The 15,026-nt window shown below is 46.7% G+C and overlaps 1 protein-coding gene across 10 annotated transcripts in view; it reads right to left on the bottom strand.

Annotated features, from left to right (window-relative positions):
* PCNX1 (pecanex 1) overlaps positions 1-15,026 on the bottom strand; it is a 236,810-nt gene that overhangs the window by 41,311 nt on the left and 180,473 nt on the right. For all 10 annotated transcript variants that reach the window (XM_068254088.1, XM_068254084.1, XM_068254086.1 and 7 more), the window contains 5 exons: positions 14,559-14,651; positions 9,567-9,717; positions 7,985-8,126; positions 6,744-6,921; positions 3,075-3,183 (listed from right to left, as the gene is read on the bottom strand). In XM_068254088.1, coding sequence (XP_068110189.1) covers positions 3,075-3,183; positions 6,744-6,921; positions 7,985-8,126; positions 9,567-9,717; positions 14,559-14,651 — 673 coding nt within the window. The remainder of the gene's footprint in view (positions 1-3,074; positions 3,184-6,743; positions 6,922-7,984; positions 8,127-9,566; positions 9,718-14,558; positions 14,652-15,026) is intronic.

The raw sequence follows: 15,026 nt of genomic DNA, 5'->3' as shown, positions 1-15,026 counted from the left end.
CGTTCCCTGATCCATCTTCACTACTGTGATAACGAAGGGGCGAACGATCATTTAAACAAATGCGGTAAAATTATCAGGGTAGGCAATGGGGATCTGAGTGAATGATCACTACCGATCGCTCTCTATCATGACGGTTTTCGTTAAACCATATTACACAATAGTAGGAAAACGTTCATCGGAAAAAAGTTGCAGCAAAAATCGCACCATGTGTACGGACCGTTAGGCACACGGATTGGTTCTGGGACCCCGTGATCTCTTGCACCAATCATTGCCTTAGGGGGACATGAACACTTCTATTTTTTATTGTAAACCTTTTTTTTTTTTTTTTTAAATCAATGAACACTAGCTATTTACTGGCAGTAACCGTGTTCATTGAGGGACTGGTAGAACAGTAATTGGCCAAGGGATCACATGATCCCTTGGGCCAATCACTGCAGCCACAGGGGTCAAGGGATCACATGATCCCTTTGACCAGCAATCAGTAGAGCAGTACTGGGGTCATGTGCGCGCACAAACAATAAATGAAGTAATGTGCTTCCGGTGCACAGTTTACAATGATCTCAGTTACTAGTACAGCGGCTTAACAGGGCACTGATCGGGTAGAGGGACCGCATGGTCTCTTGTACTGATCAGTGTTTCGGCAGACATGCACGTGCTCTCTTATTGGATGCAGGTCCTACATCCTGGCGGGATGAGCTACCGCTTTTCAGAATGTAGGACCTACCGTATTTCGCGCCGTATAAGACGCTCCGGAATATAAGACGCACCTAGGTTTAGGGGGCAAAAAACAAGGAAAAAAAAGAAATATACTAAACCTGGTGCGTCCATGTTCCAGGAGCGTCTTGTTGATGTTCTCCCCCAATTGGTGTCGTACTGTGTCCCCTTCTGTCCCAAGTGTGTGTACTACTGTCCCCAGTATGTCAGTGTGTGTCCTGCTGTCCCCAGTATGTCCCCTGCTGCCCCCAGTAAGTCCCTAATATGTGTTCTGCTGTCCCCAGTATGTCCCCTGCTGCCCCCAGTAAGTGTGTGCTCTGCAGTCCCCAGTATGTCTCCAGTGTGTCTCTGGTATATACCCTGCTGTCCCCAGTATGTCCCTAGTGTGTCTTGCTGTCCCAGGAATGTTCACTGCTGTCCCTATAGTGTATGTCCTGCTGTCCTCAGGTGTTCCCTGTATGTCCCCAGTACGTGTCCTGCTGTCTTCATTATGTCCCTAGTGTGTGTCATTCTGTCCCTAGGTGTCCCCATTTTGCCTACCGTGTACCTCCCCGTGTGGTCCGCAAACACCCGCCGCCGCTTGTGACTATGTTCCCCCTGGGTGGTCCACAACTGCCGCGTATATGTCCGCAAACACCCGCTGCTTGTGTACATGTCCCCCCTCTGTGGTCCGCAACTGCCCGCTTTTGCCCTCACATGTGTCGCCGCTGTCCCCCTGTGTAAATAGCTGGACCCCGCTCATCTTACCTAAGTCAGTGCCTTCTGCGGGGATCGGAGACCCGCTTGTACCATCACTTGTGTCGCCGCTGTCCCCCGGTGTAAATAACTGGACCGCGCTCATCTTACCTAAGTCAGTGCCTTCTGCGGGGATCGGAGACCTGGCTTCACTTCCGCACTTCCACTCTAGTAATTGCTTCTGCTGCGTCATCAGCAGAAGCCTTCACTAGGGGGAGCCGCGTGTGTGAAGCCAGGTCTCCGATCCCCGCAGAAGGCACTGACTTAGGTAAGATGAGCGCGGTCCAGTTATTTACACCGGGGGACAGCGGCGACACAAGTGATGGTACAAGCGGGTCTCCGATCCCCGCAGAAGGCACTGACTTAGGTAAGATGAGCGGGGTCCAGCTATTTACACAGGGGGACAGCGGCGACACATGTGAGGGCAAAAGCGGGCAGTTGCGGACCACAGAGGGGGGACATGTACACAAGCAGCGGGTGTTTGCGGACATATACGCGGCAGTTGTGGACCACCCAGGGGGAACAGTCACAAGCGGCGGCGGGTGTTTGCGGACCACACGGGGAGCAATGAGCACACACGGGGCAGTGCAGGGAATCCCCGACGTGGCGGCGGGTTGCGGTTTGGAAGTCGGGGATTCCCTGCCTTTGCCGTATAAGACGCAGGGACTTTTTCTCCCCATTTTTTGGGGAGAAAAAGTGCGTCTTATACGGCGGAAAATACGGTATGTCTGTGACTTAGAGGGAACGTCCAAGCAAAATAAAAAAATTAGTTTCACTTACCTGGGGCTTCTACCAGCCCCATGCAGCCATCCTGTGCCCTCGTAGTCACTCACTGCTGCTCCAGTCCCCTGCTGGCAGCTTGCCAACCTCGGTCGTCGGTGGGACGCATTGCGTACATTTTTACGCATTCCCGCTAGTGCAGGAACATTAACACATACATTTTTACGCATTACTGGTTCAATGCGTAAAAATGTACGCATTGAACCAGTAACGCGTAAAAATGTATGTGTTAATGTTCCTGCACTAGCGGGAATGCGTAAAAATGTACGCAATGCGTCCCGCCGACCTCCGAGGTCGGCAAGCTGCTAGCGGGAGACTGGAGCAGCAGTGAGTGACTACGAGGGCACAGGATGGCTGCATGGGGCTGGTAGAAGCCCCAGGTAAGTGAAACTCAATTTTTTATTTTGCTTTAACCTTCCCTTTAAGTGGTTAAAGGACAATTGACCTGAGAGGGATATGGAGGCATCTATTTGCTTTTTAACATCTCCAGTTGCCTGGCAGCCCGGTTGGCCTTGAATCAGCAGTTTCTGTATCACCCACCTGAAACAAGTATGTGACAATTCCAGTCAAACATCTCATCTGCATGCTTGTTCAGACTTCAGAGTCTATGACTAAAAATATTAGAGGCTCAGCAGGACAGCCGGTTAATTGTTTAAAATTAAACAAATATGGCAGCCTCCATATACTGTTTAGGTCATGCCACTGTGGGTAGTGAAATCACACGCACTTAAAAATAAAGCATTTAAACCAAAACATCCTTTAAACTTTGCTTTATCACTACACACATCTAGTGAAGACAGCCCTTAAAAACATTCTCTAATTTTCACACCGGTTAAAATGGATACGGGGAACAGCAAATGGCTGGGCGAAGGCATGGAACGCTGATCCCCAGGTGATCTGCCACGGAGCAATGTATGTGTAGACAAATCGTAGTTTATAAAATAGCTCCCAGAGCTGAAAGAAGAAAAGAAAGGCAACAATTACTATAAAAATAGATAAAAATACTGTATTTTTCGGGCTATAAGACGCTCCGGACCATAAGGCACACCTAGGTTTAGAGGACAAAAACCGGGGGAAAAAAAATACTAACCCTGGTGCATCCATGGTGCAGGGGCATCTTATGGATCTTCTTCCCACAATTATGTCCCTCTTGTATCTTGCCGTGTTCTTCCACGCCCCCTTTGTGTCATCATGTGTCCCCCTTTTACTTATTGTGTCACCTGGCGTGTTATCCTCTGTGTCCTCTAGCACCTTTTTTTCCCCCGTTGTGTCCTCCTATGAAACCGGTTGTGTCCTCCCGCGTCCCTTGTTGTGTCGTCCTTTGTCCTGTTTTTGTCCTCCTTTGCGCTGTGTGCTGTATTGAGCAAAATAAGTGCTGCTGCTGCCTACAGGCCCAACAGTCAGCGTTACTCACCCAGCCATCCACTGGCATAGGACATCAACGAGCAGCGACCTGAGCAAGAATGAAGGCAGCCATCCACCTGCAGGCACAGGAGTCAGGACACCAAGGAACGGCGATGTGAGCAGGAATAAAGGCAGCCATCCACCAGCAGGCATCGGACACCAATGAATGGCCATGTGAGCAGGAATAAAGGCAGCCATCCACCCTTGGGCATCGGACACTGCACACCAGCCTGCAGCCTCCTCTCTTCTGCCTCCCGTCTCCCTCCAGCTGCAGCCGCTTTTAAAATCATGCCGCTCTTCTTGCTCCCGGCTTCTCCCCCCTTCCTGGTTAGCTGCGTGACCCCAGCGAGGCACATGCGCTTTCAGGTCATGAACTAACCAGGAAGTGGGGAGAAACAAGGAGCGTGTAGAGCGGCAGGATTTTAAAAGCGACTGCAGCTGGAGGGAGACGGAAGGCAGAAGAGAGAAGCGTGCGGGCTGTAGGCTGGTGTGCACAGTGTCCGATGCCCGCGGGTGGATGGCTGCCTTCATTCCTGCTCACATCACCGTTCGTCTGTGTCTGATGCCTGTGGGAGGATGGCTGCCTTTGTTCCTGCTCACGTTGCCGTACGTTGATGACTGGTCCCTTCGTGCATACCTCCTACTCTGGGGTCACTGACAGAGAGGAGAAGGAGAGGAGCCCACTGCCGGCTGAATCAGTAGGTAATCTGATGCGGTCCCAAACCGTATGTTTGGACTATAAGGCGCACCAAAATTTTCCCCGCTAGTTTTTGGGAAGAAATGTACCGAAATATACCAAAAAATATACCGAAATATAGTCCGAAAAATACAGTAATTTTCACATTTAGCTACATCCAAAAAATGCATTGAAGGAGTATGGAGTCCTATACTTTGCAAACTATAGTCACCCACAAAATCATCAGTTCAGTTGGTTAGTGTTGGTTCACACTATATTCAGAGCACCCTGCATGTTACTGCAGAGGAAAGAAAGACACGCATGCAGATATTGCCCATGCTTTCCTATGGGCTATTTCAAACATGTCTGCTTGGCGTTCTCTTGCAGTCTGATGCGGAAATTCCGACCTGTGCACATTTTTTTCAACTGTGGACTACATTTCATCTGTGGAAGAGTACACATCTGCTTCAGAGTGGCCGTAAAACCTGAGACATACACTGGAGCACATCTGTACCATATGGATACATTACACTGCCTATCTAATGCCTAGGCATGAGTACAGTAAGTGGCACTCACTCTCCAGCAGCAAAAGCCTAATATATTTTCTTTTACCCTTTCCTTCCATTAATAATGCTTTATACTGCATACTGTTATACAGTTATGAACACTGCTGTTCATTTATGTCCTGGTGCCTAAGCATCAGTTACACAAAAAACACACACTGGAATCCCAATGATGTATTAATGTTCTCAAAATATCCAAAAACCGCACAAAACATATTTAGGCTAGACAAACCCAAAGATCCAGGTAGAAGACGGGCTTTAACCTCTTGAGGACCACAGGCTTACACCCACCTAGTGACCAGGCGATTTTTTACAATTCAGCACTCTGCTGCTTAAACAGTTCGCTGCAGGGCCATACAACTTAGCAGCCAAATGAATCCTGCCTCCTTTCCTGCTCAACAACAGAGCTTTCTGTTAGTGGTATCTGATTTCTGCTGAGATTTTTTTTTTTTAAATAATTTTATTGTATTTCTTTTAATAAAAATGTGTATTTTCTTTTTAATTTAATTTATTCCCAAGACCCCCCCCCCCCCCTTCCGATATTCAATCACTGTGATCGCCTCTCAGGCATTAGCCTATGAGAGGGATCAGATTGTGAGCCTCTCCTGGGGACAGCTCAGTGACAGAGCTGTCCCCCATATAGCGCTGCACTAGATCGCAGCACTGTACAATTGAGGTTTTTTTTTTTAAATTATTATTTACAGCCTTCCAGCTCCAATAGCGGCTGACAGGTTGTTTACAGAGCGGAGCTCAATAACTCCGCGGGGATGTGCGCGCGTCAGCTCATTCCCCACTAATCTCCGCTTACAGGCACTGACGCCAATCAGTATTAGGCGGTCCAGTAGCTGCCACCCTCCCACCGCCAATTGGCGTTAGGCAGTCGGGAGGGGGTTAAAGTAATCATGTACTGAGGGAAAAAAGTTGACTGTTGGGGTCTGGTAGAAGCCCCAGGTAAGAAAGTATTTGAGGACCTTCGTTCTGCTGTCACCCAAATTAAAAAGTCAGAAACCCCGTCTGGGTCTCTACAGGGCATGTGCTGTCCCGGTCACGGGCCTCCTTAATCGTGCGTATGCACAGTTTAGTCTTCTAACTGTACATGCACAGAATGCTCCCAGTCACGGGAGCTCAAACGAGGAGGCACACAGCCGGGACAGAACATACACCGTGGTACATGGCCCCACTGGGTCTTGGACCGTAATTGTGGTGACAACAACAGAGGGGATCCAGAGGACAAAATGGGACCTCAAAGACTACAGAGGGCTGGACGAAGCCCCCTGTAAGTCATCTTTTTTTCTCCAGCTTCAGGTGTACTTTGAAAATGGCAAGTTCGTGTAATCGTGAACTAGGAGGAGGGTGATGCCAGGACCATGGAACTCGTTACTTCCTGCACCAACTGGAACCTGCTTGGCAATACTACAATATACTTTTCCCAATGACACCATGGAGAGGAAGGGTAGGTTGTTGTGTGCCATAAATGGATTGCTTTAAAAAGTGTGACAGATGGGCACATTACAAGAACTTAAAGTGAAGTCAGCAATTCTTCACACATAGTGATGTAAACCACGATTTGGGAAGTAAGCGTCACAATATTTAGAAACAGAGCTACACAAACTTCTCTACAGGTGTATTAAACTTATCAAAGGCAACGGATTTCCTCAGCTACAGGTAATCTCTTCATTGCTTTTGTTTAGCTGAATACAGCTGTGGAGAGTTTACTCCACATTTACTTAAAGTAAGCAATGATTAAACATTTATTTACCATGAAAACCGCAGCTATACTTAATAAAAAGCTTGCACCAAATCTTTGTTTAGCTCATTATGTGCAAGAAAGTGACACTTTAAAAGTACAACCATTTAAAAATGTTGAATACCTTGCTGAAAAGTATTGACATGAAGAAGAGATCCAGTAGAAGTTTCTCTGAGCAATCCTTGTAATCAAATGTAAAGAAGAGTACAGTGAAGATGAAGGTGGCATACTGGCAGGTAGGGCTGCTATATGAAGACCTCAGAAGCTTCATCCCAGCAATGGTGATCATCAATGCACCGACCCTGGCAATGGAGGTCACAATTACTAGATACACAATGCAGCAATGTATAACTGAACTTCACAATTCTGCCATGAACCACTTTTCATAAAACAATTCTACAGAAACAAAAAATGCCATGCTAAACCTAAAGTCCCTAAACCTAAAGGATGTTCCGCCATAAACGCTGATGCTGACAAAATGCTCTGACAAGCTTCAATAGGTAAAATACACAATGTGCTGTGGAGATGGACTTCCACACTGAGGGGAGGGAGAAGGAAGTGAACCATGTAGCTGCCCCCTATCTTCCCAGTGTTACTTACTGTAGTGTGGTGGTTCTATGTGTGTAGGACTTCTGTACGCAAGAAATGAGACACCATTCTTCCTGCAAGTGTGCTTTCATTGTAAAGGTAATGTAAAAATTAGCTGTAGGGATAGCAATGGTTCCTGGATGATTGATCCATGTGAATGCATTTGTTTGAACATTTGCATGTGCATGTGCAAAGGGTTAACGGTTTTTTTTGTTGGCCATTTTCTGGCCACACCCCCTTTAGCACATCCCTAATAACTTATTTAAATGCCCTAAACTTGAGGTGATGTGCCTGGATAAATGTATCTTTCAATTGGTCTAATACACATCCGTGAGCCCTTGGGAGGCTTTGGAAGCACTTATGTCACCAAGTGCTTCCGAAGACAGGCGTACACAAGTGCTCCTGAAGCTTCCTGTGGCGGCAGATTAAACAGGGGTGAGAGCGCTGAAACAAGGGGTTAAAGAGAGTACAGGAAAGGCGCTATAGGATCCAAAGCCTTCCCTGTCCATAGGTAAGTGACGCTTTTAGTGTTGCCTTTACATTTACTTTAAATTAGTGTGAAAGAAGTATTTAAGACAAGACTGATCTGAAAAAAAGTTTTGCAGGGTGGTGTGGGGGGGGGGGGGGGGGGAGAGAGAGAGAGAGAGAGAGGGAGAGAGAGAGGGGGAGGAAGGAGAGAGACAGTTCTGGCGGAGTTCTATTCCTTTTCAACTAAGCACAAACGTTTTGGCCAGAAGCTGGGTTTTAAGAGAACCATAAAGAAATATATATACTCACTCTGCCCCCAGTTTTTTAGGACTGCCTATTTCCTTGGCACCGTTGCTCAGCTCATTGAGAACTATCAGAGGATAAATAATATTCTTCTCTACAAAAAGCAGCCAGACGTGAGCTTTTTCAAACCACATCATATGAGCAGCATCTGGAACAAGAAAAACATTCCAATTCAGAATTTTACCTTAACAAAAAGATTTTGTTCACCAGGAAAAGGTAACCAGCATTGTGTTATTCTCATGCACTGTAAGGCCTTGGGCACTGCAGAGCGCTTTTTGATCTGTTAGCACTGTGTTTGCATTTTTAAAACAACACTCGTCGACTTGCATTAAAATCACAGTAAAATCATGGTAAGATAGCCGCCATCGCGATTTTTCAAATACATTTTGAACCCAGCAATTTTTATGCAAGTTTAAAAGCCTGCAAACGCAGCGCTGATGGATCAAAAAGCTCTCTGCAGTGTGTCTCAGGCCTAATACAACTATAATCGACTGTTAAAGGACAAATGGAGTGAGGCTGCTATGTTTATGTCCTTTTAAACAATGCACATTGCCTGGCTGTCCTGCTCATCCTCTGCCACCAATACTTTTAGTCATAGACCCTGAACAAGCATTCAGATCAGATTTTTTTTACTGCATTTTCTGCATACATGTTTCAGGTGTGTGATTCAGACACTAATGATGCACAAAAGATCAGAAGGATGCCAGGCAACTGATAATGTTACAGGGTTAGTGCACACCATAAATCGATGAGTGTAATCACCAATGATTAGCCCTCTGTGTAGCAATTTGCAATAGTGATTCCCGGCATGCGCTTAGCAACTTTCTATTTTTGCCTAGCGATTTTGGAGTGTTTGCGTTTAGTGATTTTATTGTTCTTGCGGCAAAAAAACAGGAAGTACACTTTGTCCTAAAAGTGAACAGCTTCTGGCAAAAAATGCTTTGAAAAATCGGTCTGCTCAGCAATATTTAATCTTAAATTTTTACAATTTTATCGTTTTACTATACTTTATATTCAGGGGATATCGCCTCCAAAATGCTGCAGAACCAACATTTGTGAGGGGGGGGGGGGGGGGGCGCCGCTACACCCATCAACAACCTGATAGCAAAAGCAATTAATCATGTTGCAGTGATCAGTGAGGCTTCTACTTCTGCTTCATTCTGAGCCATTCAGGAGGGTCAGGGAACAGTAAGGCAGGGAACACACTTGACTGTTTTTTGTGCGTTTTCTACACAGAAAAACTGAGGACTCATGTTAATCAATGGGCTAGTTCACACTTGATATGTTTTTCGCACGCAGAAAAAAAAATTACATTCTGCATGAGGACTCTGCCCATTCTGTCAGTTTTCTCTATCAATTACATTAGCTGCTGTGAAAAAACGCATGCGGTTTCCTGCATAGAAACACACGGTGTGCAGAAAAAGTACGCAGAAAAACGTGCAAAAAACTGAAAGATAAGTGTGTTCCCTGCCTAAGTAAAAACAAGGCAAAAAGCTGACATTTTTAACACAGCCGGGATCACTTTATACTCCAGTAAGCACCAAAGAAAAAACGGCTGACAACAGAAAAGTGTTACTTGATCACTTACTTCGAACTTCAAACTGGTAATATTCCTTCGTTTTTAGCAGCGGGTGAGAAAAGCAGTGCCAGGGAAGTTGCTTGCGTACTTGTGGCAGAACATAGTGAGTTAGGAAACCGACTGAACCAACTACTGCATAGAGAACATAACTCAGAACAGGCTGTAAAAAGAACATATGATGTAAATGTTACAGATTACAGTAACATGTAAAGGTTTGTTATGTGAAGATCATTGTACCCACAAAATTTACAGCCACACAAAGAAAAGATCTTATTGAGATTGCACCATTATCGCCACCCTAAAATTTTGCGATGTTTCAAAACTAAGAAAAACAGAACGTCAGCGCTATGTAAGAGTTAAAGTGCAAATAAAGCTTTCCTATTGTATTTTGGCATCACTGGTGTTACTTTGCCGTCTCATCTATCTCATGTTACGCAAGATGCTCTTTACAACAGTCTATTTTTTTTAAATGTCTGCATTTTTTGGCTTATAAAGTTCTAAATAATAATTTTCTCAAGGCTTCTCTAATACATACGTTTTTCGGAAGACTTACTGGCTGATCGATTTATTTTCCGATCGATTTCCATTCACTTCTATGAGAAAGTCGATCAGAAAAAGGATCAAAATCAAATTGGACCTGTAGGAAATGATGTATCGAGCAAGTAAAAAAAACAAACAAAAACCTTATAAATGTATTCCGAGCATTAACTTTTCTAAACTTTCAAACTTCTGACTCCAGTAACTTAATGTGGCCATACACTTCTAGATTGCCACCCAATGTGGAAAAATAAGATTTCTCTGATCAGGACAAATTCAGAGAAATTGATCCCAACCACACAGAACATTGATTTTCAATAGACTTTAGCAGGGAATCGATTTAAAATCGCTCCAGCAGCAACAGAACACTGTTCTATGGCCCGTCTATCCAACGCAGCTTCTGCCCGGCCCCTAAACAATGCAAATTTGCCATCTTTTTTCATTTGATAGAAAAATCATATCAACCAGAAAGCAAATGGGAAAATCGACAAGCATAACGCCACCTCAGAGGCTGCAGATTTTGAATCTGCTATTTTCAGTGCAGCGCTGCACTGATTATTTGGCGCGCAAAAGGCGTCAATGAGAATTACAGCTATAGTGGTGCTCAGTGACTAATTTGGGCACTAGCAACAGCAGGGGGAAGAAAAAAAAAAAAAAGGCAATACAGCCGCCGGCAAGTCATTGCCCGAATTGCATAATAAAGGGAACCTAAACTCCATGCCTCTCAACAAGCATGGAGATCAGGTGCTCTGACTGAAGTCACACTGGATTAGCTGCATGCATGTTTCAGGTGTGTGTGATTCAACCACTACTGCAGAGATCAGCAGGACTGCCAAGCAACTGGTATTGTTTAAAAGGAAACATCCATATCCCTCTAAGATAAGGTTCCCTTTAAAGGATACCTTAACTTTCCTGACGTCACTAATACGTAGTGTGCATGTGCGGAGTGCTCCCAACCACGGGGGTGCAACCATATACACGCGTCACTGGGTAGCACCTGTGCCCAAGTTCACCGACCCGGAAGTAGGTTTGTGCGGCCTTTACAAGAGAATGGTGGGAGACGGAAAAGATCAGAACAGCTTACTGGACATGCCTCCCCGTCTTTTGGCTTCATCCAGTGCCACGGCCATTTCAAATATACACACTGGTTTTACTACAGTGGTGGCAGTTTAATTGCAAAGCATGAAGGAATGGGGACTGAGTATCTGGAGGGCAGCGGGCATTTCCTTATGCCAGAGCTTAGCAATTCCACACAGAGACCAGGGAGGTGACTGTCAGTGTGTAGCACCCTACTTCCAGTCTGTAGGTTTTAAAAAGTTAAGATACATTGCCTGTACTGCAAAACCAGTCCTAATCTTCTAAATGGCATCCTTTGATTATTCATCTGGTCACAGTTCTCTTGTTAACATTACTCAGTTCTATTATTATTAATTGATATAGCACTCAGGACTGGGGCCTACTAGTGCTTTGGCAGTGCTCGATCGCCACTAGCAGCTTTGCGATGGCAGAGAACATAGCTCACAATCTAATCCCTACCATATGTCTACAGTAAGGAAAGGCAAATTTGGTGGGGAAAAAAATATTTACCAGTATATTTTTGGGTGGGATAGGAAATCAAAGGAAATAATGGAAGGACGTATTTTTCGGACTATAAGACGCTCTGGACTATAAGACGCACCTGGGTTTAGAGGACAAAAAACAGGCAAAAAAAAATACTAAACCTGGAGCGTCCATAGTGCAGGGACATCTTATGGCCCTCCACCCCCAATTATGTTTCTCTTGTGCCTCATGTGTCCTCCTCTGCCCCCTTGTCCTCTGTTGTCCCCCGTGTCATCCTCTGTCTCTGTGTCCTCTGGTATTCCCCTGTGTCCATGTCCGTGTGCCCGCCCCACTGTGTCCCCTCCCTGTGTGTGGTGTCCTATCCACCTGCGCGGTGTCCCCCTGTGTCCCATCCATGTGTGCAGTGTCCCCCTGTTCCCTATCCCTGTGTGCGGTGTCCCACCGATGTGTGCGGTGTCCCACCGATGTGTGCGGTGTCCCCGTGTCCCATTCTTGTGTTCAGTGTCCCTCTGTGTCCCATCCATGTGTGCAGTGCCCCCCTGTGCCCTGTGCGTAGTGTCCCACCTATGTGTGCTGTGTCCCATTCTTGTGTGCAGTGTCCCTCTGTGCCCTGTCCCTGTGTGCAGTGTCCCTCTGTGTCCCATCCATGTGTGCAGTGTCCCCCTGTGCCCTGTCCCTGTGTGTAGTGTCCCATCCTTGTGTGTGGTGTCCCCGTGTCCTATCCATGTGTGTGGTGTCCCCCTTGTGTCACATGCAGGTGTGCGGTGTACCTTTGTGTAACATCCATGTTTGCAGTGTCCCATCCATGTGTGTGGTGTCCCCCATATGTCACATGCCTGTGTGTGGTGTGCCCCGTGTCACATGCCTGTGTGTGGTGTCTTCCTGTGTGTCCCCATCCCTGCATTTAGCGTCCCCCTGTGTCCTGCATACCATAGCTTATCTTCCGACTCCTCAGGTTGATATCGTCCAATCAGGTGGGGGGCGCTGCCCCCAGACCGCAAATTACAGGGCTCACTGCTTCTGCCGGCAAGAACAGTCAATTCGCCATCAGCTGCTACCCACCGCATGCAGCCCTGAAACAGCGTGGAAGAGGCTGGCAGCGCTAGATTAGCGGCGGGCTGCTTGCTAAATCCGCGGGGAAATCTGTGCCGAGTACAGGCGCCGGGTGAAGCTCCGCCCACATCGTGCTTTGATTGGCCCGAATGATCCCGCCCGCGGGACTACCGGGCCCTGTAAGAAGAAGCATGCAGGAGAAGTGAGCGCTGCCATTGGCGGTCTGGGGCAGCGCCCCCCGCCTGATTGGTCCATGGCTACTTCCATCATCTAAGATGCTCGAGTCGAAGCCTGAGGAGAGGAGAAAACATGGTATGCATGACACGGCAACACGAAACACAGGGGATGAATGGACACCGGACACGGGGACATCAGATACACAGACCCCGGATGTAGGGGGACATCAGACGCTGGCGGACATCGGATACACGGACCCCGGACGTAGTGGTACGTCAGATGCAGGGACTTCCGAATCAGGACAGAGAAAGGGGACAATGCACATGGGAGGGACATCGGACATTGGGACGCTGCACATAGGGACACGGGACTCTGCACACATGGGTGGAAAACTGCACACAGGAATGGTGGAGTCAGACACCGGGGAATGGAGGACAAACTGGTCTGTACATTCGGACTATAAGACGCACTGACTTTTTCCCCCCACTTTTGGGGGAGAAAAAGTGCGTCTTATAGTCCGAAAAATACGGTATGTATGTTGCATCCTGTCAGATTCAAATCTGGGAATCTAGTGTTCCAAGGCAAGGGTGGCATCTACCACATGACCGTGCTTCCCATATAGGTTGTCTAGCTGCATTGTTATAGCGGAAATGTATTACCATAGGTTAGGGGGACCTGTTCAGGTACACAAAAACCTTTCAAAAGCCTGAAAGAGGTTTTCACCCTTAAAAGGAATACTGTAGGGGGGTCAGGGGAAAATTAGTTGAACTTACCCGGGGCTTCTAATTGTCCCCCGCAGACATCCTGTGCCGCGCAGCCACTCACGGATGCTCCGGCCCCACCTCCGGTTCACTTCTGGAATTTCAGACTTTAAAGTCTGAAAACCACTGCGCCGCCGTGCCCTCGCTCCTACTGAGGTCACCAGGAACGTACGGCACAGGCCCAGTATGGTCTGTGCCTGCGCAGTACGCTCCTGGTGACAGTGGGAGCAAGGACATGGCAATGCAGGCGCAGTGGTTTTCCGACTTTAAAGTCTGAAATTCCAGAAGTGAATCGGAGGCAGGGCCGGAGCATCGGTGAGTGGCTGCGCGGCACAGGATGTCTGCGGGGGATCATTAGAAGCCCGGGGTAAGTTCAACTCATTTTTCCTTGACCCCCCCCTACAGTATTCCTTTAAAGTAAATCTGTAATAATTTGAATACAAAAAAAATCAAATACTTACCTATGGAGAGGGAAGGCTCTGGGTCCTATAGAGACTTCCCGTTCCTCTCACGGTCCCAATGTTCCAGCGCTGTCGGCCCTTGTTCAAATTTGCCACCACGGGAGGCTTCTGAAGCACTCGTGCCCCCAAGAGATCACACACGAGGAGCTATATACTGCGCACGTGCAAGACCAGGCTCACGCATGCACAAGCGACCTGTCTTCAGAAGCACTTGGAGAGTGAGAGTGCTAACAAGGGATCCCGGGTGCTGACAAAGCACTTTTCGACCAGTTGGTTGAAAACAGCTTACAGCAGTGACATTGATGGAACGCGGGGCTGGTGAGAGGAGAGGCTCTTTAATGCTACAGCTTTACATTGAAACAAATAAATGTAAGCCTGTCTTTAAACAGTTAATTTAGGAATAAATGAAGGCTTCCTGGCCAAGAGAAAAAGCCAACAAATCATCTTCTTACCTGCAATGCTGTAAACACAGTGCTGACATGAATTGCAAAGTACAACACTGCAATCACGATACACACAACCAGATCAGACTGCAGCCGTTCATTCTGAAAAACAGACATGCTGAAGTTGTAATGAATGCACGCTATTACATTAAAGAATGCATCATATTGCAGATTTATCAAGCATTTGGAAAACAACACTAAAGATCAATTATTCATTTGAAACTCCATTTTTCTCTAAAACTGAACAATTATTTTGGTTAGTTTCAGAACACTGCAAGGATTAATGGCGAACATTTCAGGTTGCTTCCATTTTTTTCAGGAAAAGGGAAAAAGCCATTCAAAAGATACTAATGAATGGTAGTGTCAAAGCCTGCTTTTGTTGAATGCATAAAGCAGCGCAGCTTAATGAGAGGAGTGCAAGTTATGCACACGTTACACGCGGTTAGTGGAGCGTAGCATGCGCTGCTAACTTACTCG

This window comes from Hyperolius riggenbachi, chromosome 9 (genome assembly GCF_040937935.1).
Source record: "Hyperolius riggenbachi isolate aHypRig1 chromosome 9, aHypRig1.pri, whole genome shotgun sequence".
NCBI lineage: Eukaryota > Metazoa > Chordata > Amphibia > Anura > Hyperoliidae > Hyperolius > Hyperolius riggenbachi.
Note: the sequence above shows the minus strand (reverse complement) of the source record. Positions and strands in the feature narration are given on the sequence as shown.